This window comes from Notamacropus eugenii, chromosome 5 (genome assembly GCF_028372415.1).
Source record: "Notamacropus eugenii isolate mMacEug1 chromosome 5, mMacEug1.pri_v2, whole genome shotgun sequence".
Taxonomy (NCBI): Eukaryota; Metazoa; Chordata; class Mammalia; order Diprotodontia; family Macropodidae; genus Notamacropus; species Notamacropus eugenii.
Window position 1 is genome coordinate 404,369,439 of NC_092876.1, and position 25,781 is coordinate 404,395,219.

Here is a 25,781-nt window from a genome sequence, read left to right on the forward strand (position 1 = left end):
TATATAATAAAAATTATAAACAAATTATAAAATCAATTATTTTTTTGGACATTAGCCTTTTTTGCCAAGAATTTTCTATATTTTTAGTTTTTATTGTTTGTTACAATACAAAACTGGGGAAAAGTAAATATTTTGTTCCTATTTGGTAGCCAGTTTACCGGTCCTTCCTAGTGTTAGATTTCCTGTCTTCTTCAGCCCAGGATTTTTGTTATTATGGGAATTAGGGCAGCCATCAAATACACGTGCTCTCCTGTGGACAATCCATGACCTCTCAAATGGCCTTTTTGGTCTCTGTTTTCTTCTCTTCTAAACCTGGACATTAGTTGCTGAAAAAGTAATTTTAACTTAACACAAAATGGCATCTGGTACCCTTAATTTAGAATGATTTCAGTCAACTTCCTTTATATTCCGTTGACTTATCTACTAAACCTGATTTGTTGTTCAGTCATTTCAGTTGTGTCTAACTCCTTGTGATCCCATCTGGAATTTTCTTGGCAGAGATGCTGAAGTGGTTTACCATTTCCTTCTCCAGTTCATTTTACAGATGAGGAAACTGAAGCAAACAGGGTTAAATGACCTGCTCAGAACTCACAGCTAGTAAGTGTCTGAGGCCAGATTTGAACTCCAGAAGATGGTAGGTCCACAGTCTATCCATTGTGCCATCTAGCTGCCCCGCTTAAATCTGATACAAACTGTTAAAAACTTTTCCAAGCCTTTTTTTCTCTCCTGACCAAACCATAAGTAAAACTACAAATGGATTCTAAACAATGAAACAGTACAATCTTCTGCATATCTAAGTCACACAACACGGTAAACCCATGATGGTGGCAATGTTTTTTATTTTCAGCTGAGTGTTCAACCCATTGCCTTATACTTGCTGTTTTTCAGTGAATACTGAATTTTAAGTGAATTTTAAGATGAGATATATCTGCTTACACATATCACATGATAAAGATAAGTTGTCACCCCAAATAATAAAGTTTTGCTTGTATGACATATGGTTGTTTTCCTGGTTGCCCTTAGAACATAAGAAAATGTTTTGTATTGTTTTTAAAGTATCAGTGAGATTTTGGTACCAAAGAATGAATGGAAACATTATTTATCTCCATACTATTTTGATTTTCTAATAGCCCATAACCTGGATAAATTAATACTCAGTACTCAGATTTAACACATTAAATAAATCATTAGTTTAAGAGCTGGTGTTTATATAGGCATACAGTCTGTTATTTTCTATAGGAGAGGTTTAAAAATAGGAGTTGGACTTTTGATTCCACTGACACAGGGAACTCTCTGATGAGAAAATACCCTCTATTTCCTGCATAATCTAATGGGTCCTGCTAATTTCTTATGTCTACTAATATTTGCTGCACTTTAGCCAATGGCTGGAATTTAATGGATGCATAATTATGCATGTACTTCAGTGGTATAATTCAGAATGTTCCTGATTTTAACACAATATAGGATCTTAGAGAGAGACAGCATGGCAACGTGGATAGCAGGCCTACCTATGAGTTGGTACAACCTTTATTCATGTCTGGCCTTTAAAGTATGATAACCCTGTGATGTGGGCAACAAGTAATATGGTAAAGTAGTAAAATTACTGAACTTTAATTTAGCCAGGGTCAGGAGATTTAAGTTTGAATTGCTGCTTTGCTACTTACTACTTATATGACCTTGAACAAGTCACTTAATCACTGGGCCTCAGTTTCTTAATCTGTAAAATGAGGAGTTTTGGACCAGCTGTCCTCTGAGTTCCCTCTCAGCTCTCTCTATATCATCCTGAAATATTGTAAAATAAATAATTTTTCAGAGCAGCTAGAGGGTGCCATAGTTCGCATGTCCTGTAATCAGGCTGATCTGAGTTCAGTTTCATTGTACCTACTAGCTATGTGACCTTGAGCATGTCACTTATACTCTGCCTCAGTTTCCTCAGCTATAAAATGGGGATAATAATATAATTTACCTCTGGGGGTTGTTGTAAGGATCAAATGATATATTTCCAGAGCATTCTAGTGCCTGGCATATGGTTGTTGTTCAGTCCCCCATTCAGGTTTTCATGGCAGATACCATAGTGGTTTGACATTTCTTTCTCTAGCTCATTTGACAGATGAGGAAACTGAGGGAAACAAAGTGAAATGACTTGCCCAGGGTTGCGCAGCTAGGAAGCGCCTGAGGTCAGATCTGAACTCAGGTCTTCTTGATTCCTAGTCTTTGCCACCTAGCTGCCCTGGCATACAACAGATGTTTAATAACTGCTTGTTTCTTTCCCTCCTGAGAGCCTTGAGCAGTGCTTGAGGACTGACTTGCAGAATGGTTGCTATACTGCATTAGTGTGCAGCATTTCCTCACTGGGAGTTCCCTACATCAATAAAATAATGGGTTTGGACCCAAAAAGGGGAAAAAGATATTTGTGTCTTTTTGTATTAAACTAGAATTAATTTACGTTCTTTCTAAGATGTTCTTAAGTCAACATGAAGCAGCGACAAATATAAAAGAATCTTTCAAATATTTACCCATGTTTTCCAGGCCAAGGAGCCTTTACTGAGATTATTTTAAAACCAAAATGATTTTCTGACAGGTGTTTTGGAGACAGGCAGTGTCTAGCGGAAGTGCCAGACTACAATTCAGAGATCAAGACCCAAGTACCTAGAATAAATCACTTCTCTCTCTGAGCCTAGTTTCTTCATCTACAACATGGGATAATAATCCCTGATGGAGTCTGTGAACCCCACAAGACTGCTACGAAGATCAAATGCATAGACCACACCAAAGGGCTGAAAGAGTTGTGAGGTCATCATCTTCAGCATGCCCTCATTGCTAGTGAAACCAGTTCTATCTTGTGCTTATGAACTTACTTACATAAATAAGGTCTGGGGCCCCCATTGCTTGCCTTAGATTCTATCAGGAAATCTTGACACAAATAGTTTACGTGGGAAAATCCTCTTTACCATGTTGAAGGACCCAAAGCCTTATGAATTTTAGGAATTTGTGGAATAAATAGAATTGTTCTCCAGATGCAAAGGCAGCCTGGCATAGTTGTTAGGAAGCTGACCTCAGCCAGAAAGGCCTTGGTTCAAGCCTCACCTCTGACACATACTGATCTATGTGACCCTGGGTAAGTCATGTAAGTTCTGAGTGCCTTAGCCAGCTTCCTCTAAAGACATTAAGTTGTAGAAAAGATCTCTACCTGTTTCCTCATCTGAAAATTCCCTATTCCACTGAAATCACATATCCTGTCTCACAATTCTCTGGATAGCAATGTTTAGTTCATTTGCGGGAGAGAGGGGAGGAAAGCTCTGAATTCATAACGTAGGAAATACTTAATTTCAAAGTCACAAAATATAAATATTTGTACCCAGAAGGTGACTATGATCAGAGAAAGGTTAATTTGATATTTCAAAGATAGTATTGAAAAATTGAAGGTAGCTCATAATAAAAGCCAAAGTTTTCTTATTCTTTGCATATTCATTTAAATACCTGCGAGGACATGGTTTAGTCTATTCTAACAGAGGAAAATTCTTTGTAAGATTTCAGCAATTCTTAATCATTAATAGCCTCTCCCCTGTATTATACAACCTCCTCACTTTTTCCCCCTGGATTTGTACAGGGAATTATAATTATGCTTTTAACTATGAATAGAAAATTATATGTTTTTAATGAAGTGAAATAAAAAAATTAATTTCATCTTAATAACTTTGGTAAAAGAATATTTGAACAGTTTTAATGTAGGGTGAGTTTCTTATTATAATTGACTGAATGAAAAACAACAAAAATTATACATTTTGAAACCTTTCTATTTTATTTTGAATAAAAGTCAAATTTACTTCTAATTCCTACATCTAATCTTGCCCAGCATTTCTTATCCATCCAAAAGAAATTAATAGTAAACTTACCTTGTGACATAGACAGTTTCATGTGCACCATTGAAGAATTGATCTTGTGGTTGCTTTACCTTTGCTTAAGGTTTCCCAGAGTTAGAAAGAGTTGAAGGATACTACTGTGGAATTTTTGCTTAATGAATTTTAGGAAAATCATGGCAAGACATTTCAACTTTGCAGTAAACCAGAGTTGACCCATAAAATTAAGAACTAATTTTCCTTTACAAGTTACTAAATACTCCTTGAATAGTCTTCTAATGAAAAACTCTTACCACAGAGTAAAGTGTAAGCACTATGAACTGTGGAACACATTAGCACCATCTCTGGTTACTACTCCCATAATCAAGTCAAAAAGGGAACACCCCCAAGGGATGATTCTCTTGCAGCCATATAACAAAAGGAAAGGCCTTGTCATGTGAATCTTCTCTTCATTGGCTAGTGGGGATGAGAAAAGACTGGTACAGAATGCTTTGGGAAGCCCCTAGATTTGTGCAAATAATGAATCCCTAGATGTGGTCAAATAATTTGAATTACCATATTTTACACAATTACAACTTCATATAGTGCAGATTCATATACCTGTGACTTCTTCAAGGAATTCAGTTTTTGAACAAATTGAAATTTAGCTATAGTTCTAGCAATTTTTTTATTTAAGTAAAAAGTGCCCAAGCCACCATAGTTTCGCAGAATCATACATCTCAAGGCCATCGAGTCCAATTGCATTATTTCACAGAGAAACCTGAAGTCCATCAGAGGTGGGATTTGAACTCCTGACTTTTGATTCCTCTGAAGGAGTCAGTACTTTCTACTGGAGAATCTTTTATCAAAACTTTAGGTGTGATTTCTGACTCCAGTTTATGCCTGGCTTCTGGAATTTTCAGCAGAACCTCTTCAGGCATTTCTTTCAATCCATTCTTCTCCCTTCCAGTTTCCCATCAGGCCAATATTGAGAGTGTCATTAAAATGATATAAAACATGTTGACATTTATGCCAGTACTTCAAGGATGTATGATTCATTGGTGTGGCTGCTGCCATCACCAACACAGACTATAACCTCTCCATGTAGTTGGCCTTCATGGGGTTTCTATGGGCAGGGGGAAAAGATTTTTCTCCTAGAAGGCTAAATCTCCTGGCAGTGTGCCTTTCCAAACTTACAGGAAAAAAAAAAAAAAAACCAGTATCGTTGGGCTTGTGCTTTAAGCCTTTCTGGGCTTCTGGGACCTATCAGATCTTGGGTACAAGAGCACAGCCTTGAGGAGCCCAGGGTCACATCCCTATTAAAGCTTAAAACTGCAGTAAGATTTTTGGAACACCCTGTATAAAGACTTTAATGCAGTTCGCATTTATTATAACCATATTTAAATTTATTTTAAAAGTTAAGAGGTTGCAATCTACATCCTTAGATCATGTCATTTACCTTTTCCCATTTCTCTTTAATTTCTAAGGTGTTTTTTTTCCTGAGACTTTATCAGAACTTCTCTCTTCTTAACATCTAACTTCTGTTGAGTGTGTGTGGAAGAGAGAAAAAGACAGAGAGAGAGAGAGACAGAGACAGAGAGAGAGACAGAGAGATCATTAACGTAGGTATTTCCACTGTGGTCATTTGCTCAGAATCCCCATCGTACTCAGACCTAGACTCCATTGTCCCCTTCCTAGTGGTGGAAGTCAGGCCCCTTCAAGCCCACCACCCTGTGAAGTAGGCATGGCTGCTCACAAAGCTTGTATAAACAGTGAGTTGACAACTACCATACCTCTGATAAGATGTGGGACCAGCAAGTCATATTGTCTGCTCTTTTACTGCTTCCTAAGGTCTTTCGCATCTTACCTTCTACTTAGGGCACTGCTATCTCACCTGTCAGTGAACCCTAAAGACTCCTGAACCATGTCATCTCTCCTGCCCCTTTACCTAGGACCTATGGGTCTTTCCATCTGCACTTCATACACACATACACACACATGTATGTATGTATGTATGTATGTATGTATGTATGTATGTCTATGTGTGCGTATATGTTCTTCCTTAGTTAGAATGTGAGCTTGCAGGAACTATGCCACTTTTTTCTTTGTATTCCAGGCATTTAACAAAGTACTTGGCATAGAGTAAACACTTAATAACGATTGTTCATTCCTTTATTCATTCATTCTCTAGTGGTATAGACTGTGACCTATCCAGACATCATCCTATATCCTTCTTGTTCATGAACTCCCATAAATCCTCCATAGGGCCTCCCAAACCTACTGGGAACTTCCTTTAAGTCTCTGGATATTGCATGAATTATATTACATTAAATTACATCATTCACGTGGACTACTTGTGCCCATCCAGTGGTAGAGCCTTCTAAGCTCTTGTTGGTCTGATCAGGCAGGTGGACACATTATATCTTGATTTCAACATAGTCATGTCATTTTGGTCTTTAGCATGAAGGGCGGCAACCACTATTACACACCAATGGATCATACAGGTCGTCTTCTGTCACCTGCTCTTGCTAAACAACCTACCCACTTTCTTTTTGGGCCATAGGTCTTTTTGATGATACCTTCTCCATTGTTCATTGTAGTATAAGACTTCTGCCATGTATATGTTAGGATCATAAAAGATCCCTTGACAGAAGCCAACAGAGGAAGTTATAATGATGATTAGTTACACTTATATATAGTGCTTTCAAGTTTACAAAGCATTACATATATTATCTCATTTGACTTTCCCAACACCCCATATGAGGTTGCCAGTAAGAACTGTCGTTATCCCCATTGTACATATGAGCAAACTGAGGCTGAGGAAAGTAGAGTGACTCACCTATGGTTACACGGTTAGTAAATACCAGTCAGAATTTGAATACAAGTGTTCTTTCCATTATATGGTACCGTGTGGCACCAAAGGATTTTAGTAAGTGATTGTCATTGTTCAGTCATTTTACAGACATGTCTGACTCTTCATGACCTCATTTGGCATTTTCTTGGCAAAGATACTGGAGTGGTTTACCATTTTCTTTTCTAGCTCTTTTTATAGACGAGGAAACTGAGGCAAACAGGCTTAAGTGACTAGCCTAGGGTCCCACAGCTAGTAAGTATCTGAGGCTAGATTCAAACTCAGGAAGATGAGATTCCCTGACTCTAGGACTGGTGCTCTATCTACTATACCATCTAGCTATCCCAAGAAATAATAATAAAATATGAAATATTATTTACAGAGACATGTTTATGTTATACCTCTTCCCTCTACCCCAGGAGGATGGTATATAAACTAACAAACAATGATTAAAATATTATTTTAAAAATTAAAATTATACATAAATAGAATCTTAATTTAATTAAAAAGAACCCTTTCATAAGGATTTAAGAGAGAAAAGCCTCCATCCATTTTAAGTATTAGACAAGAACCTCAAGAGAAATCAAGCAGTTCTACCATAGATTCTGATACCCACCTGGGTAGTTAGGAGAAAAAAAGGCAAGTGGCTTTTGCAGGCGGTGGCTCTGAAGGGATGTTTTTTTCAGGGCTGTCCCTACAGGAGGTTTCTAACAGTCACTTATAGGTCTTTAAAAAACAAACAAAAAAAAGGTGTGCATTATTCTCTCGCTTGTTATTTTTCACTCACCGAACTTCTATTCCTCTTCCTCCCTAGATGACCCAAGAGGAAAGCACCAAAAAAAAATTCAAAGTAAAACTCAGAATTATCTGAACCTCTATGCTGTGGATGGATTGCGTACCTTATGTATCGCCAAGAAGGTAAGGCAGCCTAGATTTATGGAGGAAAGGCAAGAGTGGTCGGAAATCTCCGTAGTTCTACTGACAAATCAGCCATTGGGATGGAAGAAAAAAGAGGGAGGCATTCTTGGAAAAAAAAGGGGGGAGTGGAAGGATTTTTGCCCCCTCCTCAATTTTTCTTATACTATACTTATTCATCTTCATCAGGACTTTTTAACCTGAGGTCTGTGACCTTTTTATTTGTGTATGTGTGTGTGTGTGTATACACACACACACACACAATACACATATACACACACAATATATACACATGCATGCACATATATACACATGTGTACACACACGCATATTATATATAATATATACACACATATATGTGTGCATATATACATATATATGAGTATTATTAGTTTCCTTTGTAATCCTATATATTTTATTTTATGGTATTCAATCATGCTCACCTAGGGTTTGAAATGGTCTCTGAACATCCTTTTCAAATAGGTTCTAAGTAAAGAAGAATATGCCTGCTGGTTACAAAGCCATTTGGAAGCAGAATCTTCACTGGAGAACCGGGATGAGCTGCTGTTCCAGTCTGCAATCCGTCTGGAGACCAATCTACACCTGTTGGGTAACTATATGCTTAAAGCCGGATCTAATGGCAAGAAGGCTTTTTAGAGAAAAGCTTTAAAGGAAATAAGTTTCTGAGCTATATTTGACATGACTCCAGCTGGTAACCGAATTAGCTGTAGATTCAGAGGTTGTTCAAAGAAACCCCTGGGATAGCATTGGACTAGGGTGCCCAAGGGGCGGCCATGCTATTTTTCAACACCATAAAGCAGGGAGCTAGATGACCCTGGTCAGCGGTCAGCTCATTTGACCTATCTTCAAGTCTTCTCTTACACAGTATTATAAGCCGACTCTTTATGGCTTTCCATAGATGGGGAGAAAATGATACTCTACCGAAAGAAGCATAAGGAGTTTCTAAATTTTTTGAATTGTCCTCCCTACCCAAAACTTTTGTCAGGAAAAAAGAATAAGCTTCCATGCAACATCTTAAAAAATTGTGATTTACCATGTATATGAATGCATTGTACAGAAACATAAAAGGAAAATGAACTTCAGTGATTAGGAGGCACTCTCTTTTGAAATGCTTCTGTACTTCCCATCATATTCAAGTTAGCATTAAGTAATGCTAATAAGGGGCAGCTAGGTGGCACAGTGGATAGAGCACCAGGTCTGGAATTAGGAAAACTAATCTTCTTGAGTTTACATCTGGCCTGGGACACTTACTGACTGTGTAACCCTGAGAAAGTCAATTAATCCTGTTTGCCTCGGTTTCCTCACCTGTCAAATAAGCAGAAAAAGAAAACAGCAAACTACTTTAATTATTTCTGCCAAGAAAACCCCAAATGGGGTCACAAAGAATCAGATATGACTGAAAAATGGCTAAACATGTCAATGATCATGATAATATTATGCAATGATAATAATAATATTTTAAGAGTTTTGTGGCTTCCAAAGTGCTTTCCTCATTTCTGGCCTTATATCATGCTGCTTGCCTTCATAAACTCTTCTTTCCAGTCAAACTGGACTAGAAGTCAAGCCCAGCTTAACCAGAATGTATTATTTCCCATGGTTCCCATCATTCCCCTGGTGTAGCATTAGTCTCATACTTATTATTTTTCACTCTCCTGCCTTCTGCTTAGGTTCTTACCTAGATGATTCAAGAAGATAGTAGTCAAAAAATTCAAAGTAAAATACAGAATTGTAGTAACCTCCATGCTATGGATAGACACCCATGCTTTCCCATCTCATAGGGTCATGGATATAGGGCTGGAAGGGTTCTGAGAGGATATCAGTCCAACCCCCTCATTTTAGAGTAACTGTCGCCCAAATTCAACCCTACACCTCCTGCCTCTCTTCAAAGGCTATCCCTCATGATTGGGATACATTCTTCCTACCCTCCAGTTTTCAGCTTCCTTATCTTCCTTCAGGGCTCAGCCCAGGTGTCACATACTCCGTGATGCTTTCCTCAATACTCACTATGTAAGCCAGTGCTTGTGTTTTCCTCCTCAACTTTCCTTATACTATATTTTTTCATCTGTATTAGGAGTTCTTAACCTGGGGACTCTGTGGATTTTTTTTTTTAAATAACTTTGGTAATAGTATTTTAGTATAATTAGTTTCCTTTGTAATCCTTTATATTTTATTTTACTCATTGAAAAACATTATTTCGACAAAGGGGTCCATAGGCTTCATCAGACTGCTAAAGGAAACCATGACACAGAAAAATGTAAGAAACTGTGCTCCGATATATTCCGCTCTGGCTGGGACAGCTTTTGTCTTTGGAAATCTTGTTGCTTCTGTCTCCACAACATCCTCTGGCATATGTCCTCTGTACTCCATTCATTCAGCCATCCCTAGGTTAGGTCCTCATCTGGTCTTTCCTGAATTACTGCAATAGCTTTCTTTTGCTCTCTCTTCTTCAAGTTCGTCCCCATTACAATCCTCCACATAGCTGCCAAAGTGATTTTTCTAAAACTTAACATAATTCACATGTTACCCACAACCCCTCTTAAATATCTTGGATTAAATATAAGCTCCTCTGTTGGACATTTAAAGCTCAACACCCATCCCCTTCCTACCTTTCCAGTCTTAATACACTTTCTTCCCCACCTTGAACCCTGAATTCCAGCTATGAATCTACTGGCTCCTTCATCTCCACTCCTTTGCACTATCTGTTTGCTCTGCCTGGGACATACTGCTTCCTCACCACCATTTAGCTGGAGGCCTTTCCTGCTGCCCTCAGCCACTGTTAAACTTCCTTCCCAAACTACCTTTAATTCATTTCATTGTGTGCTCACATTTACATGTTGTCTCTGATATTAGAATGTAAGTTCCCTGAGAGCAGGGACTCTTTCACTTTTGCCTTTTTATTCCAGGCTTTTAATAGCATTTCTTGAACACAGTAGGGGTTTAAAAAATGTTTGCTGATTGATTGATTTGCATCCCCTGTGCATCATTGACCCTGAATAAGAGTTCTCTTGAATTAATCAAACTCAGAGTGAAAAACTATAAAGTAATTCTAATTAGTAATATAATATGAAGTATCATATGGAGGTGGTTATCCTAAGGCAGGCCTGCACAACAAACGGCCCGTGGGCTGCTCGCAGCCTGCAGCCACTATGTTATACAGGCTTGTTTTACATCCCCTACGTTATTCGAGGGCTGCCCAAAGTCCTTTGGTGAGCTGCAGGCTGTACTAAAGGGTAAATCACACCCCTTGTGTAGATGGTGAAATGCTGTTCATCTTTTGTCCTCAAAAAGAATGACGTCACAAGGGTAATGACTTGCTTATGAATTGGATGTAAGCTCACATCAGTGGTCTCAAACTCACATAGAAAAGGGGAATGCTAAACCATACGTAAGGATCCCTCAGAAAGCCGTACATTAGCATGATCTATATTTTATTGTACCTTCACTTTGTTCCCTATTTCCTGATTACGCTTTATCTGGTTCCAGAAGTGCCAGGCTATGTGTTTGACATCTGTCTTAAAACCTCTTTCTTTAATACAGAAATTCATGTGTTCTCTTTATTCTTTATGACCCAGTATCATTATGGTGTTTTAGGATGCCCGAAATGCTTGAGTGATTCTCACACTTCCTTCCCAGAGGCCTTACCTTCATAGTCCCCAGGTATAAATTATCTTAAGTATTGGAGAACTTAAATTATCTCTTTAAGACATCCAGGTAGCTAAGAAACAAATTTGGACTCTCCACACTATGAGTTTCCATAGCAGACTGAAACATTCCTTGCCGTTTTCTAAGAGGCCTACCTGAGGGAAGAAACAGCATACTCTGTGACTAGATCTTGCTGTTTGTATTAAATATATTTAGAGGTTTGAGGGTATTTTTTAAAACTGGCTTCGTTTCTGATCAGTATAGAACATAAATATGAATGGTCTTTCTTAGTTGAAGTCAGATACCTCTTTCAAAGATCCTATATGGGGGTCGCTGGCATAAAGCAGAAAGATCACTAGTTTTCGAGTCAGAAAACCTTTGTTTGAACTTTGCTCTGCTCCAAATGACTATTATGACCTTGGTTGGCCCGTCCCTTAATTTCTCTGGGTTTCAGTTTCTTCTTCTGTAAAATAAAAGAGACCAGATGGAAGGTGTCAAACATGGGCCCTGTGCACCTCATGTGGCCTGCAACACTCCAAAATGTAGCCCAAACCCAATTAAAATTTAATGGGGAAATATTTAACAAAATAAGCAAAAATAAAAGAAAATATTACATTACATTGACTTGTCACATTAAGTCAATATGTGGCCTCCAGGGGTTCCTCCTTGTTTTTATTTGAGTTTGTATCAGACTAGCTGGTTACCAAGTTTCCTTCCAGATCAAATATCCTATGTTCCATTTCAATACTGTTCCTCTGTTTCAAGGCTTCTTAACTTGGGCTCAGTAAACTTTTAAAATTAGTATATGATAATAGTATTTCAATATAATGGATATCCTTTTTAGTCGTATTTATTTCATGCATTTAAAAACACTCTTCTGAGACAGAATTCATAGGCTTCACCAGTCTACCAAAGGGAACCATGAAACTCAAAAAAGGTTAAGAACCTTTGACCAGTGACTGTCATCATGAAGGGAGCTGGAATGGACTCTAGAGATAATCTTATCCACCTCCTCGTTTTACATATTAGGGAACTGAGGCCTGATGTACAAACATTGTAAACAGAGGTAGGATTCAAACCTAGCTTCTCTGACGCTAGAATCAGCCCTCTTTTTACCTTACCATGTTGTCTTCTTTTCACTCTAGTGTTGCTACTGAGAACAGCAAAATGGGATTGACTTATGGCTGGGGGTGCGCAACAGTCAATCCAGTATCATTTTTTTAAGCACGTACTACGTGCCAGGCATTTGCTAAGTGGTGGAAATTCAAAGAAAAGATCGTCCCTGCTCTGGAATATTCTTTCCCAACTACTTGGGGAATGGAAGTCAAGAAGTCATTCACAGGATGCCATTCTACTTATTTTTCACATTCTGGTTAATTTCCACTAGTATTGTTTAAAAATCTTCCATTAGTGAAATCTTTCTTTTCTCTCATTAAAAGCTGCATGACATCTGTCTCCAAGTGATATATACGAACACTAACTTGGATTTGAACTCTCACTGACTACCCTTGTTTTAATACTCTAAATGCCTGGCACTCACAAGGATCATGCTGTAAAGAGGACAGCGTTTACCCAAAGTGTCATAAATCATCTAAGCAGGCTACCTTCGGAAAACTGAAGAAGGTCATTTTGCTTTAGACGATTCTAAGAGCTCTGTTCCCTTGGATTTACTATTTGTCTTCAGTCATATTTCATTTTGAAACTAAAGTCATAACTTCCATAACTCCATTTAAACATGCAGTTATTTTCTATTTTGGTTCAAACTCAGGACAATAGATAGGTACAGAGTGGAAGGATTAAAATGGCAAAACTCATGTTATTTCAGTGTGTGTAAGCTCACAGTCAAGCAGATTATACATTCCACAGGCTGAATTAGTTGACTGTATAGAAAACTATCACCAAGATGAAACATTTATTTACCCATAGACATGGATTTTTCGAACTGAAGTCACCTTAAGGGTCATCCAGTCCAAACCCCTTCATTTTATAGTTGAGAAAACCAAACCACAAAGAGGTTACCTCGTTTGTGGCAGAGCTAGAACCTGTGCTCTTGTTAGTCAGTCCACTATACCAAGTGGTTTAGTATGAGTATATATATTTTTATAGCACTGAGCTTTGAATCAAGAAGACTCATCTTTATGAGTTCAAATTCAATCTCAGACACTAACTGTATCACCCTGTACAATCACTTAACCCTGTTTGCCTCAGTTTCCCCATCTATAAAATGAGAGGGAAATGGTAAGCCACTCCAGAATCTTTGCCAAGAAAGCCCCAACACTGGGTTACTGAGAGTTGTACACAGGTATGTGACAGAACAACAGAAACATTTTTAATCTTTCAAAAAAAAGAAAGAAACATACTAAAAGCAGTACAAATGAAAATTAAGCTTATTTTCCATTTTATTTGTCAGTACCAAACTTTAAGTACATTAAGAAAGATTTTCTGTCAGGAAATTATGTGCTTGCAACAATCTGCTTAGCCAATGGTAAGCTTTGAGCTGGAAAGGCCTTGGGATATTTTTCTCTTTCACCAGAGATTTGTTAAATGAAAGGCATTATTTCTTTCTTTTTTAACTTCTTCATACTTCAGTGTGGGGCAGAGGAGGGAGAAATTATCATTCTCACTTAACAGAATGCAAAAATTTATCAGGAAAGCACTGAGAAGCGCACATAATTGTAACATAAGTAAAAAAAAAAAAAAACCAGTTCAAGGTACTGTTTTGCAAGTACAGAGAATTAAGGTTCCCTGAATTGTTAATAATGCCAGTGTCTTCCCAGCTGTATCTAATTTTGAATACTATTTAAAGCTCTGGCTATTGTATCCTAATGATGAGTCACAAATAAAGTTGCCCTTGAAAAATCAATCTCCCTATCATCTTGAAAATAGAAATAAAAAAGCCAGTGGCCATCTGCAGGTTCAAAGTTGAAAGAGGCTTGTCACTCACAAGTGAGTTCTCATGGGAGAGTAATATTCACTCTTAACTAAGGTTCACAGGCCAGATTTAATACCCAAGAGAGGCATGGGGGAATACTATTCATTGACTTTTGTCATTAGGTGCAACAGGCATCGAAGATCGCTTACAGGATGGCGTCCCAGAAACCATCGCCAACTTGCGCCAGGCCGGACTGCAGATATGGGTTCTCACTGGGGACAAACAAGAAACAGCTGTTAATATTGCCTACGCCTGCAAACTGCTTGACCACGATGAGGAAATCATTACTCTGAATGCTGAATCCCAGGTAGGCAGATTTGTGTAAGATGTTGATTTGAACTGATGCAACATGATGGTGACAACCTGGTATCCACAGCCTCTCAAGAGCCCTAAGGGGAAATCCACATAGTGATTGACTTGGCAGCCATGTTGAAAAGGTGTGCTTCCTTTTCACCCCCCAGCTTCCTTCCTAGGTGCTCCTGTTCTGGGTTTTTGGTCATTAGAATTGTTGGTCGTTCTGTTCATTGCTAGTGCTAATTTTCTCAAATTTTTGAACCCGTAGCATTGATATCTGAACTTTGTGAATACAGAGTTTACTCTTCTGTTCAATGGTATGTAACCCGAGAAAATAGAATTTAATGATGAGTCACACCTACCCAGAAAAACGAAAGGGGGCAGACAGAAGTTACTTTAGAAATGAGTAAACAAGAACTCTTTCGTGACTTTTTGATACCTAAGTTTAGTCAAGGAAGATTCTTCCCAGTAGATGTGTTCTCATTTATTCATACAATACTCATTTGAGTTTTTACTATGTACCCAACATTGTATGAGGCACTGTGGGGGCCTACAAAGATATATAGGACCCAGTTCTTGCCCTCATGGAACCTACTATCCAATAGGAGACTGGCATGAACTCCATCTTAAGTAAGTTTCTCCTCATTGTTTCTCCCCCAGTCCTCCAGGAAGCTAGGAGGTGCAATGAATAGAGCTCTGGATCTGAAGTCAGAAAGAACTGAGTTCAAATCCCACCTCAGATACTTACTAGCTGTATAACCCTGGGCAAGTCACTTAATCTGTTTGCCTCAATTTCCTCATCCGTAAAACATGGATAATAACCCCAATCTCATAGAGTTGTTGTGGGAAGCAAATGAAATAATAGTTGTAAAGCAAGTAGTACAGTTTGTGGCACACAGTAGGTGCTTAATAAATGCTTATTTCCTTCCTTCTTGCCAGTACGGGAATCCAATTCCCATTGGATAAGATTAGGTACATTTCCCAACAGGCTGTTGACTGAAAGCAGATACATCAGTTTAGAAATAGTAAGGTCAATTGAAAAGTCTTAAAAGGCCTCAATAAGTATATATCACTGAGTCTTTTTTCACAGTGACCTCAGTTTAGAAGGAATTCTTAAAATACCCCTTTTTAGAAGCTGAACATAGAGGCTTTTTTAAAATGCTTTGCACTAAGTCTGAGATACTTACTTCTAAGTATTCCAAAGAAACCAAGAGGAAAGCCTCAAAGAAATATAAAGAATTATTTCTTGGGCTTCTCTAACATATTATGCAAATGACTATATCCCTGCCAGATTAATCTTCCTTAGGGACAGATCTAGTTATGTCACCTTGTGCTCTAGATCCTTTAATGACTCCCCATTATGACTAAATAACAACTAAGCTCCTTAGCTTCCCATTCAGACCATGGCACCACCTTTTACCTTTACCTGCAATAAAAACCAAATCATTCCCTGTGTGCCCTTGCCTTCCTACCTTTGCTCATATGATTCCCAAAGTCTGAGAAATACCACCCCCCTCCATTTCACCTGCTGAATTCATGCTTATCCTTTGAGATTCAATTAAAATGTTCCCTTCTTCATGAAACCTTCCCCTATATACCTCCCACCAGGAGTTCTCCTTCTTCCTTCAGACAGCATGTAACACTTGAACCTCTCATCCACTTAGATTTTTCATTTTATATTTTTTCATATATTTACATTCATATATTTAACTTACCTTTTTCCCTTCCCTCCAACCAAACTATATCATATATTCTATCAGGAAAGGGTCCGTATCCTATTTAATTTTTTTATTCTACCCACCTCTAGATTGAACTGAATTATGAGGTTTCCCCTAGTGAAGAATTACAGTATCCATCACTATAGTATAAATACATAAATGGTTTAGCTTCTTATATGATAAAGGGACAGTTTTATTTTCTAAGAGGTCTTAAATCAGTATCTCAAGTTTCGTTCCAAATCAAAACTTGTTACAAGAAATTTACTTTGTCTATTGGGTAAACACATAATGGATGTTTTCCTTTAGGTCCTGTAGCTGTTTTGGCTTTTGGTGTTCAGTTTTGTTTTGGTTTTTGTTTGTTTTGTTTCAGGAAACATGTGCTGCTTTATTGGAACAATGTTTATACTATGTGGAGTCAAAATTTTCAAACAGTGAAGTGAAGAAATCTCTTGGAGAGGTGAACGTTGGGTTTGCCTCTCTCCACCCACCTTCCCTGTCTGCTGACACATGCCCCAACTTAGGCCTTGTGATCGATGGAAAAACTCTTGCTTATGCTCTGGACAAAACTTTGGAAGACAAATTTCTTTCCCTCGCTAGGAGATGCCGTTCAGTTCTCTGCTGTCGATCTACTCCATTGCAAAAGAGCATGGTGGTAAAGCTGGTCAGAAACAAACTGAAAGCCATGACCTTGGCAATAGGCAAGTATGAATAATAGGCTGAATGAATAATGAATGGGTTCACCTAGTGTAGATTTACATGTGTGTGTGTTCGTCCTTTGTTGCCAAAGAAGACCATGCCATCAGAGAAATGGTGACATGACTTGCACTTGACTTTGTTTTGAGTGATGGAGGGCTGTGCAAGGTCACCAGCCTCACTTGTCCTGCAGAGCCATCTGAATCCAGTGACCAGATATTCATCAGGATGACAATGACCCAGGATGAGGCATTTGGGGTTAAGTGACTTGCCCAAGGTCACACAGCTAGTGAGTGTCAAGTGTCTGAGGTGAGATTTGAACTCAGGTCCTCCTGACTCCTACACTGGTGCTCTATCCACTGCACCACCTAGCTGCCCCTATAGACTTACATAGCCCTTTTTCAAAGTCTTAGTACAAATTGACATTTTTGTCCTTATTCCATGCCACAAGCAAATATCCCTAAATTAAAAAAAAAATCTTCCTAATTTATTTTGAAATTATGCTCATTACAGGAGAATTGCCAGAGGGTATGATAAGTAGCAAATAGAAAATGCATGCTTTCTTCAGAAGTTCTATGGACTAGTATTTAGTATTGTCAGTGACTCTTCTATTGAGGTAGCTCCCAACCTTTCCATAGCTTTGGAGAAAATCATTATGGGTTGCTGTGGTAAAAATGTTCATTGCAAGGAGGCCAAGCCTTTAGTCATATAGTTCTCTGAAATTAGGGAGAATGTTGTTCAAACGTAAGACCGAAAGGCCATGGTTGGACCCACTCATTTAACTGCGCCCACTTGAGTACAGTGTTCCCTGACATTAGCCCTCAGCAGTTCAAGGGAACCTTCATACTATGAAGGATCCAGGTAGGATTTTGAACACATAAGATATATAAAACATAGTAACAGCTAGAACCATAATATCAGTAATAAAATAAAATGTAGAACTTGCCTCATACTTTGGAGGATGATAAAATAGATTTGTAATAGTATTAACATTTAAAAATGCTTTCAGGTTTTCTGAGTGCTTTGCAAGTATTATCTCAGCTTATGCTTATCGCAACCTAAGAGAATGGTGCAATTATTATCCCCATTTTCCACAAGGAGTAGACTGAGGCTGACAGAACCTAAGTGATTTGCCCAAGGTCACAGAGTTAGTTTAGTGTTAATTGTCTGAGGCCACATTTGAATTTAGGTCTTCCTGAATCCAGGCCAAGCCCTCTATCCATTTCGTCACCTAGCTGCCTGTTACTAAGTCAAGGCCAGTAGCCACCACCATAGATAAAGCATCTGTAAGTGGTAATGTCAATTATTGCCTATATGACCTCAGCCAGGTCACTTTATCTCTCAGAGCATGTTTCCTTATCTTTGGATAAGACCAAACCTAGGCAAAATGAAGAAATAGGCAACTTTATGTGCTATACTTCCGTCTCCCTCTCTAATTTCTTGGGGCTCTGTTTCCCTCTTCACAAAATCAAGAAATAGGCAACATATAAGGTGGCTTGGGATTGAAAAATAAAGCAAAGCATGATCTGAAGTCATAGGCCAGGAAAGGAACTCATCCAGAAGCATTAACGCCTCCAGGTCATGGACATTGGTTGAGGGCAAGATGGCTGGCAAGTAGCTAGTCAGAGAATAGGCAATGGTCTCCAGAGGTGGAACCTCAGAAATTCAGCAGGAATGAAGAATAATCTAGTGGATATATCTAGTGGATATATTTGGAGTCGGAGAACCCGGACTTAGATCCTGGCTTCGTTCCCTGCTATCTCTAGGTGAGGTTAGGCAAGTCACTTCACTTTTGGGGTCTCAGTTTCTTCATCTGTAAAATAAGGGAAATGTACTAAGATCTCTTTCAACTATACATTTTCATCTCAATATTAAGTGATACTTTTTTTTTAGCAAAAGAAAGTTTCATGTGGGAAATGATGATTTCTAAGGTATCAAGCAAGCTGGTCTCCATAGTGATATGAGTCATACTCAACAGAAATCTTGAGGTTGAAATGTAGTATCATCACTGTTCACTTGTAAGCACAGAATCCATCATGCTTTTTGCAAGTATTAGAAATAAATGAAGGAGGGCAAAACGCATACCTGCATAATTAGCATTGTTACCCCTTCAGACTATTAACCTGTTCTTACAAAAGGAGTATTGTCTTTGGGCGCTGACCCTATGATGTTGTAGTCAAAAAGAATACCTTATTGCTTCTCCCCACCTACTATGGTCATGGCTATGACCCCTAAGAGACAAGACTTTTAAAAGGAAAAAACAACACTTTGATACCAGCTTTAGCTGGATATAGTAATAGCTGAGGCAATGCTACAGAGTAGGAACCCCATCATAAGAATGTATAATGGAAGAAATTTGTCTCTTGAACCCCTAAGCAAAAATCAGACTTCTTTGTCTTCTGATGAAAGCAACAACCTTCGCTCTTGGTATCATAGAGGTGACCCATTATGGGACCATGGAGAGACCATGGAGCTCTCAAAGCTATGCCCATGGAACATAAGCTCTGGAAGGCTCTATCAAACTAGAAAGATTCTGAAGAAAGTTCTCCACTCCCCCTCCCAATCTTCTGTGACTACTCAGATGGATTTGAAAGACTTGGCTGCCATTCCTAGTTCTGCTACTTAGTAATTGTGCTACTTTGACTGAGTCACTTACTGTCTCTGAGCCTGACTCATGCTCATCCCCTATTAAAGTTTCATTTTAGAACAAAAGGAGACATCCGTGGATCATTCAGCAATTAAGAAAAGGAGATTTTTACTTAGCCATGGCATAGAAAGGCGATTCAATGGTGTAGCACTTAATTTGGATAGCTTGCCTCCATGTGGAAGCCATCTGGTCAACAGGGTAGGGTATGATGACTCCAATTTTTGAGACAGTCGCCAAGTCTGAAGAGTCCAGACTCCATGTGGGTGGGCTTATAAGGCCAGAGACCACCAGAAAGCTGTTTCAATGATGGCACAACTTAAGCCTTAGTCCACTAGGCCAATTAAGTCCTGGGGATAGTTTTGTTATTGGGGGGGAGGATGGAGAGAAAGAGGAAGAGAACTCTGGTAGACAGTTGAACCTGTCACGCCAGTCAAAGCGCTTTCTAGAGAATGCAAAGTCCTGTAAATTTTCTTGGAGTTTTAACACTAAGTCACAATTCATTGGTCAACCCATTAACCTCCTTGGTTCTCAGTTTTCTAATCTGTATAATGAGGTGTATCAGGGTATCTTAACTTAAGGGTCTGTGAAGTGTTTAAGAAGTATTTTGATAATTATTTCAATATAATTGTTTTCCTATGTATTTTATATTAGGCATTTAAAAGTTATTTTAAGAAGGGTTGAAAATCTAGAACTTTTCCTACCATACCATACTATCTCCATTGACATATAAGGGCCAGATCAATAGACATAATAACCCTGATGGATCCTTGTCTGTAGTATGTGTTCATTTGTGGCTGCAATATTTTAAGAGATGTAATAAACTAGAGAGTATCTAGATACTTACAAGGATAGTAAAGAATCTAGAAATAATGTCTTGTGAAGCATAATGAGCAAATGGGACATGTTAAATTTGGTGAAGAAAGACTTAAAGGAGACATGAGGAATGTCTTCAGATACATTAAAAATCTGTCATATGAAAGAAAGAGTAGATTTAATTCTGTTACTGCAAAGGACAAAATGAGGATGAGTGAATGAAAGTGATAGTATGACAGATTCTTGCTCAAAGCTTAAAAAAAAGAACATTTAAATAACTGAAAATGTCCAAAACTATAATGTGCTATCTCAGAGTAGTGGGATATCCATTATTAGATGTCTTCCAGCACAGGCTGGATGATCACCTTCTTAAAGAGGAGACAAAAGGGACTCCTGAAATTTGGTTTAGTTAGATGGGCAGGTAGATGGCACAGTGCTGAGCCTGAAGTCAGGAAAACTCATCTTGCTAAGTTCAAATTTGGTCTCAGACATGTACTAGCTGTGTGACCCTGGGCACGTCATTTAACTCTCTTTGCCTCAGTTTTCTCATCTACAAAATCACTTGGAGAAGGAAATGGCCAACCACTCCAGTATCTTGGCCAAGAAAATCCTGCCAAAATAATGGGGTCAGGAGGAGTCAACCGACAACTGAAAAACTACTTAGCAACAACAAAGGCTGAGCTAGAATAGACGACCTCTAACGTGTTCTTTCTCTAAGATTTTGTGATTCAACACTTGCCTTTGCCACTCAACTAGCTGTGTGACCCTAAGTTAAGCAATTTAAATCTCTGAACCATGCTTACCCTGTCTAGAATGAGGAGGTTGAACTCTTAAGATCTCTCCCAGTTCCAACAATTTATAAACAACTTAAATTTTACGTCTTAATTTTGTTTCTAAGGGATTAAACAATTTTCTAGCAAGTTGCTAACAGGAAGAACCCAAGGTATATCTTTGATATTCTTAAGATCACTTAGGTCCAAAAACACTTAGGACAAAGCCACAGTATAATATTGTATTCAGACCATTTGCACCAGACCAGATATTGAATTTTAAAGTATTTATCATCTGCAAAGAAACCCTGTTTCTCCCATTCATGTAGTATTAACCTTGGAAAGAAGCCTTCATTTCCTCCAGGAAGAGAAATGCTCTAAAGTATGGAACTTTTTGTGTATTTACTTTTATGATCAGATCTATGTTCAAATAGTTCTGCCCTTTGTTTATTTCCAGGTGATGGAGCCAATGATGTCAGCATGATCCAAGTAGCTGATGTGGGTGTGGGAATCTCTGGTCAGGAAGGCATGCAGGTAATGTCTTTGATGAGTATTTCTAGAGAAACAATTACTCAACGGATTGTCTATGGGGCTTTTGTTCTGGAAAGGCTGATTCTTGACAAGGAATAGTTGAAGAAACCATTGAGAGATAAGAAATATAAAGTTTCGACATAGTTAACAGTCCTCCAATTTGCATATTTTCCATAAATATGCAAAAATACATGAGAGACAAGGAGATATAGTAGGGGTCTAAAAGTTCTGGGTGCATCCCACCTCTGACACAGACTGGCTGTATGACACTAGACAAGTCACCTACCTTCTGAATGCTCTAAGCAACTCTCTTAAGACTATTAAGTGGCAGGAAAGGTGCTGACCTCTATTGGGAGAGGGGATATGCCAATGAAATCACCTGCCCTGTTCCCAACCCTATTCTATACAAAAGTAAAGCTACCCATATCTATGTGTATTATTGTACAATGGATTTCTCTCTGAGTTACCGCTCTTCCTTTGAAGGCCTATTTAGCATTCCTGGAATCAGAGTAGAGATCTGAAAAAAAATGGTCTCTTCCATGACTGAATCTGACACACAAAGAGAGCCTCTTGCTACTTAGATTTTTGTAAAGATTTGTTTCACCTAAAAGATTGTCTGATTTCATTCTCCTCAATTATAACTAGCTTAAAGAATCATAATACAACAGAGCTGGAAGGGGCCTTTGAGGTCATCCAGGCCAACTCCATTTTTACAGATGGGGAAACTGAGGCCTAGGGAGGTCAATACTTCATCAAGATGTACAGGTCAAATGAGCAACATTTGAATCTGAGTCCTCTGACTTTAAATCCAAGTCTCTTTCCACTGTACCCAACTGATATTAATTTGTCACCTCAGCATTTGTAAATCTGTTAAGAAACAGAAAATATGTTATTATTCTAGGTGTGTTAGTAATAGAATTGTGGTCAGCTCTTGGTCATCTGAATGATTGAATTATTAGATCTGGAAAGGATGTTGGAATTCCCTCTAGCCCCCTCTTCCCTGTTACTGTACCACTTAGGGTTCCACCATCTTCCTAGTCACTCTGGCTTGCCAGTTAGGTATCATCCTCCATGCTATCCTCTGTTTCTTACTCCTGCCTCCATATAGTCTACTATTGTTTGTGTACGTGTGTGTACACATAGTTGCTGGCATGTTGTCTACCCCATCAGAATATGAGCTTCTAGAATTCAAGGACTTCTAATTTTTGTTTTTGGAGGGGATTGTTTTACCTTTCTTTGTATCCTGTGCTTAGCAGAGTGCCTAGAATATAGTAGGTACTTAAAAAATGCTGGCTGACACACTGCAAAGAAACTACTCAGAGCTCAAATGATTTGCCCAAGATTATGCAGGCAGTTAGTAGCAGAGCCTGAATCCACTTCTCTTGAGAATTCACCACGTTACACTAATTCCACATGTAGATTATTATCTAGGAAATTCTCAGTCCTAGGACAACTTCCTCCTGCCAAAAGCTAGTCTACAGACTGACCTTCTGCTATCCTTTGATTTGTCCTCAGGGAAGTCAGATTATATGTAGCTCAGACTGGGGGAGAAAACATGAGCAGGAAAGCAAAGATACTGCAATACATCTTAAAAAAGAAAGAGGTATCAAAAGTCTGTGTGCTCTATGAGATTTTGGACTATTCACCCTCTTAGTGAATTGACTGTAGTGGACAGGAACCAGAGATGAACCTGTGAATTGGTTGTTGCTCTGGATAGGATAGGTTAGTAGTATTTCCCCCCCATTCAAAGCAGCACCATTGTGAGAAGACTCTCAAACGTTCAGTTTCGACTCCGGGTTATTTTTAAACTTTTTCTCTTTAGATTGAGTTTGAAAATATCAATGTAATCTTACTTTGATTTGAAAAGTATATGCAATCTCTGTCTTTAAAACCATATAGCCAAACTTTTCAATGATACCTATGTCTGTTAAGAGGAAGGCTAGAATATAAACAGACCTTTTGGGGTGGATCAGACCATAATTTTTTTGTTCTCTTTTACAAAGGGGCATGCTTATTCCCCCACACATACACACTGGCCACTAGTTGAAGAGAAGAGATTCAGTTAAAATATAAAAATTTAAATTGGCTCTCCATGGTGCTGTGGCACTAGAAGGATTACTAGAAAGTTTTTCCTACATTTTTCCCCCATTTCATTTTGTTTGTTATTCAAAAAAAGAAATTCACCATATTGGGCATATTGAAGAAATTTGGAAAATAGAGAAGATTACTCTTATCTTGTTTCAGAAAAAGGACATAGAGCACCCTGTTTTGTCAGCACCAGTTAGCTTGGTTGTTTGGGATATGACACTAATGTGAAGTGTTCTATTACTGATTAAAATGTTAGATTCAAACAGAAGTTGTACCACCCTGATGGAATGTAAGCCTAGATCCAAATGGCTGCCTGGATAGTGCGTGACATTCAGTCACAAGGGACATCAGTTGACTGGGAATCCAGAGACCTGTATTCTCTTGGCCACCAGTTAGAGTTGTGACTTTGGGCATGTGATATCCTCATATTTATATGAGGGAGTTGGACTGATGAGTTAATTAGCCATTTTTTTTTCACCATGGGCCCCTTCTCAGAATATTTTTAAATGCATAAAATAAAATATACATGATTACCCAAGGGAAATCAATTATGCTGAAATAGTTACTAAAAAAGAAAAAAGAAATTGACAGACCCTAGGTTAAAATTCCTGGTTATTAAATGATCTCAAAGTTCTCTTCAGTGCTGAGACTCTGTAACTATATAAACCCATCACCAATATCAGAAAACCAACTTGAAGCACATATCTTACCTATGAGAAAGGAGTCATCTTCATAAAGAAAAGATATGTTTTATTTTTTATTTCAAGAGGGTAACTAGATATATCAAAGTAATAGAATAACCTGAACCCCAAATTTGCCTCTTTTGGATACATTTGGTAGCTTAGAGGAACTAAGATCCTAAAAATAATGTTATTCTTTCTTGTACTATAGTTGGCATTTTAATGTATGAATGCATGAATGTATTTATGTATTTTAATGTATTTAATGCACGAATCTGTTTTTCATTTGTCACACATAATTTTAGACAATACAGTGGTTAGAATTCACTTTCTCCCTATGCAGCCTTGTTCTAAAGTAATTCACATGTTAGTAGGAGTAGTAGGAAAATAAACTTTTAGTAATTAGATTTTCACTCATGTCAAAAAAAAAGAGGGCTTCTTCTGGATACAGGCGGTGTTTAATAATGGCCACATAGCTGCCTTGGACACCGAGTATGACACATACAGACTGTGTGACCTTGCTCAAGTCACCTAACCAGTCAATGTCGCAGACAACTCTAAGTTTCAGAGAAGTTGCTCGGTTAGGGGCATCCCTTCATGGACAGAATCACAGTTCCAGGAAAAAGTAAATAAAAGTAACCTTTTTACTACTTGTTCTGTGAAGTTTCCTTGCTGAAGACATGCAGCAGACATGATTTTCAGTTATGTAATCCTGTACTGTTTTTGACTCTTTCATTTTCAAGGCGGTGATGGCCAGTGACTTTGCAGTCCCCAGGTTCCGACAACTGGAGAAACTTCTGCTTGTTCATGGACACTGGTGCTACTCCCGACTTGCTAATATGGTGCTATATTTCTTCTACAAAAATGCGGTAGGAGTTTGCCATGGTGCTCAAAGGACTCTGAATGCCTCCTGGGTTTATTTCATATGAAACACAAATTAGATCACAATCTGAAAACCGGTTTGTAAGCAAGGAAGTGACAACTGAGAGAAAGCTTGCTGTCCCCCACAGGCTGGGTAGATCTAGTACAAAGTCACATAGTGCTTGTGGTTGAACATGAAAATTAAGTAATGGGGGAAAAAATGCTGTCTTCACAAAGGTTTCTTCCTAGGGTATTCAATACCTTTCATAAAAATCTAGCTGAATAGATACATAAAGTGAAAATGTCAAGATCTTTCTGTATTGTTGGGAGGAGGGTGAATGGATGTTTTTCTCTTTGACTAATTTCATTTTACAATCTCTTACACTTAACTACTATCAGTAGAGGATCAGAAATTTGGATGTTGATGGGACCTCTGAAGTCTTCTTGTCCAACCCCCTCATTTTACAAATGAGAAAAGCGGCCACT

The 25,781-nt window shown here is 38.4% G+C and overlaps 1 protein-coding gene across 1 annotated transcript in view; it reads left to right on the forward strand.

Moving 5' to 3' along the window:
• Window positions 1-25,781, forward strand: part of ATP10A (ATPase phospholipid transporting 10A (putative)) — a 262,912-nt gene that overhangs the window by 220,754 nt on the left and 16,377 nt on the right. The window contains exons 11-16 of the mRNA XM_072614584.1: window positions 7,505-7,608; window positions 8,089-8,215; window positions 14,323-14,507; window positions 16,583-16,910; window positions 21,593-21,669; window positions 25,178-25,303. Of these exons, the coding sequence (XP_072470685.1) occupies window positions 7,505-7,608; window positions 8,089-8,215; window positions 14,323-14,507; window positions 16,583-16,910; window positions 21,593-21,669; window positions 25,178-25,303 (947 nt within the window). The remainder of the gene's footprint in view (window positions 1-7,504; window positions 7,609-8,088; window positions 8,216-14,322; window positions 14,508-16,582; window positions 16,911-21,592; window positions 21,670-25,177; window positions 25,304-25,781) is intronic.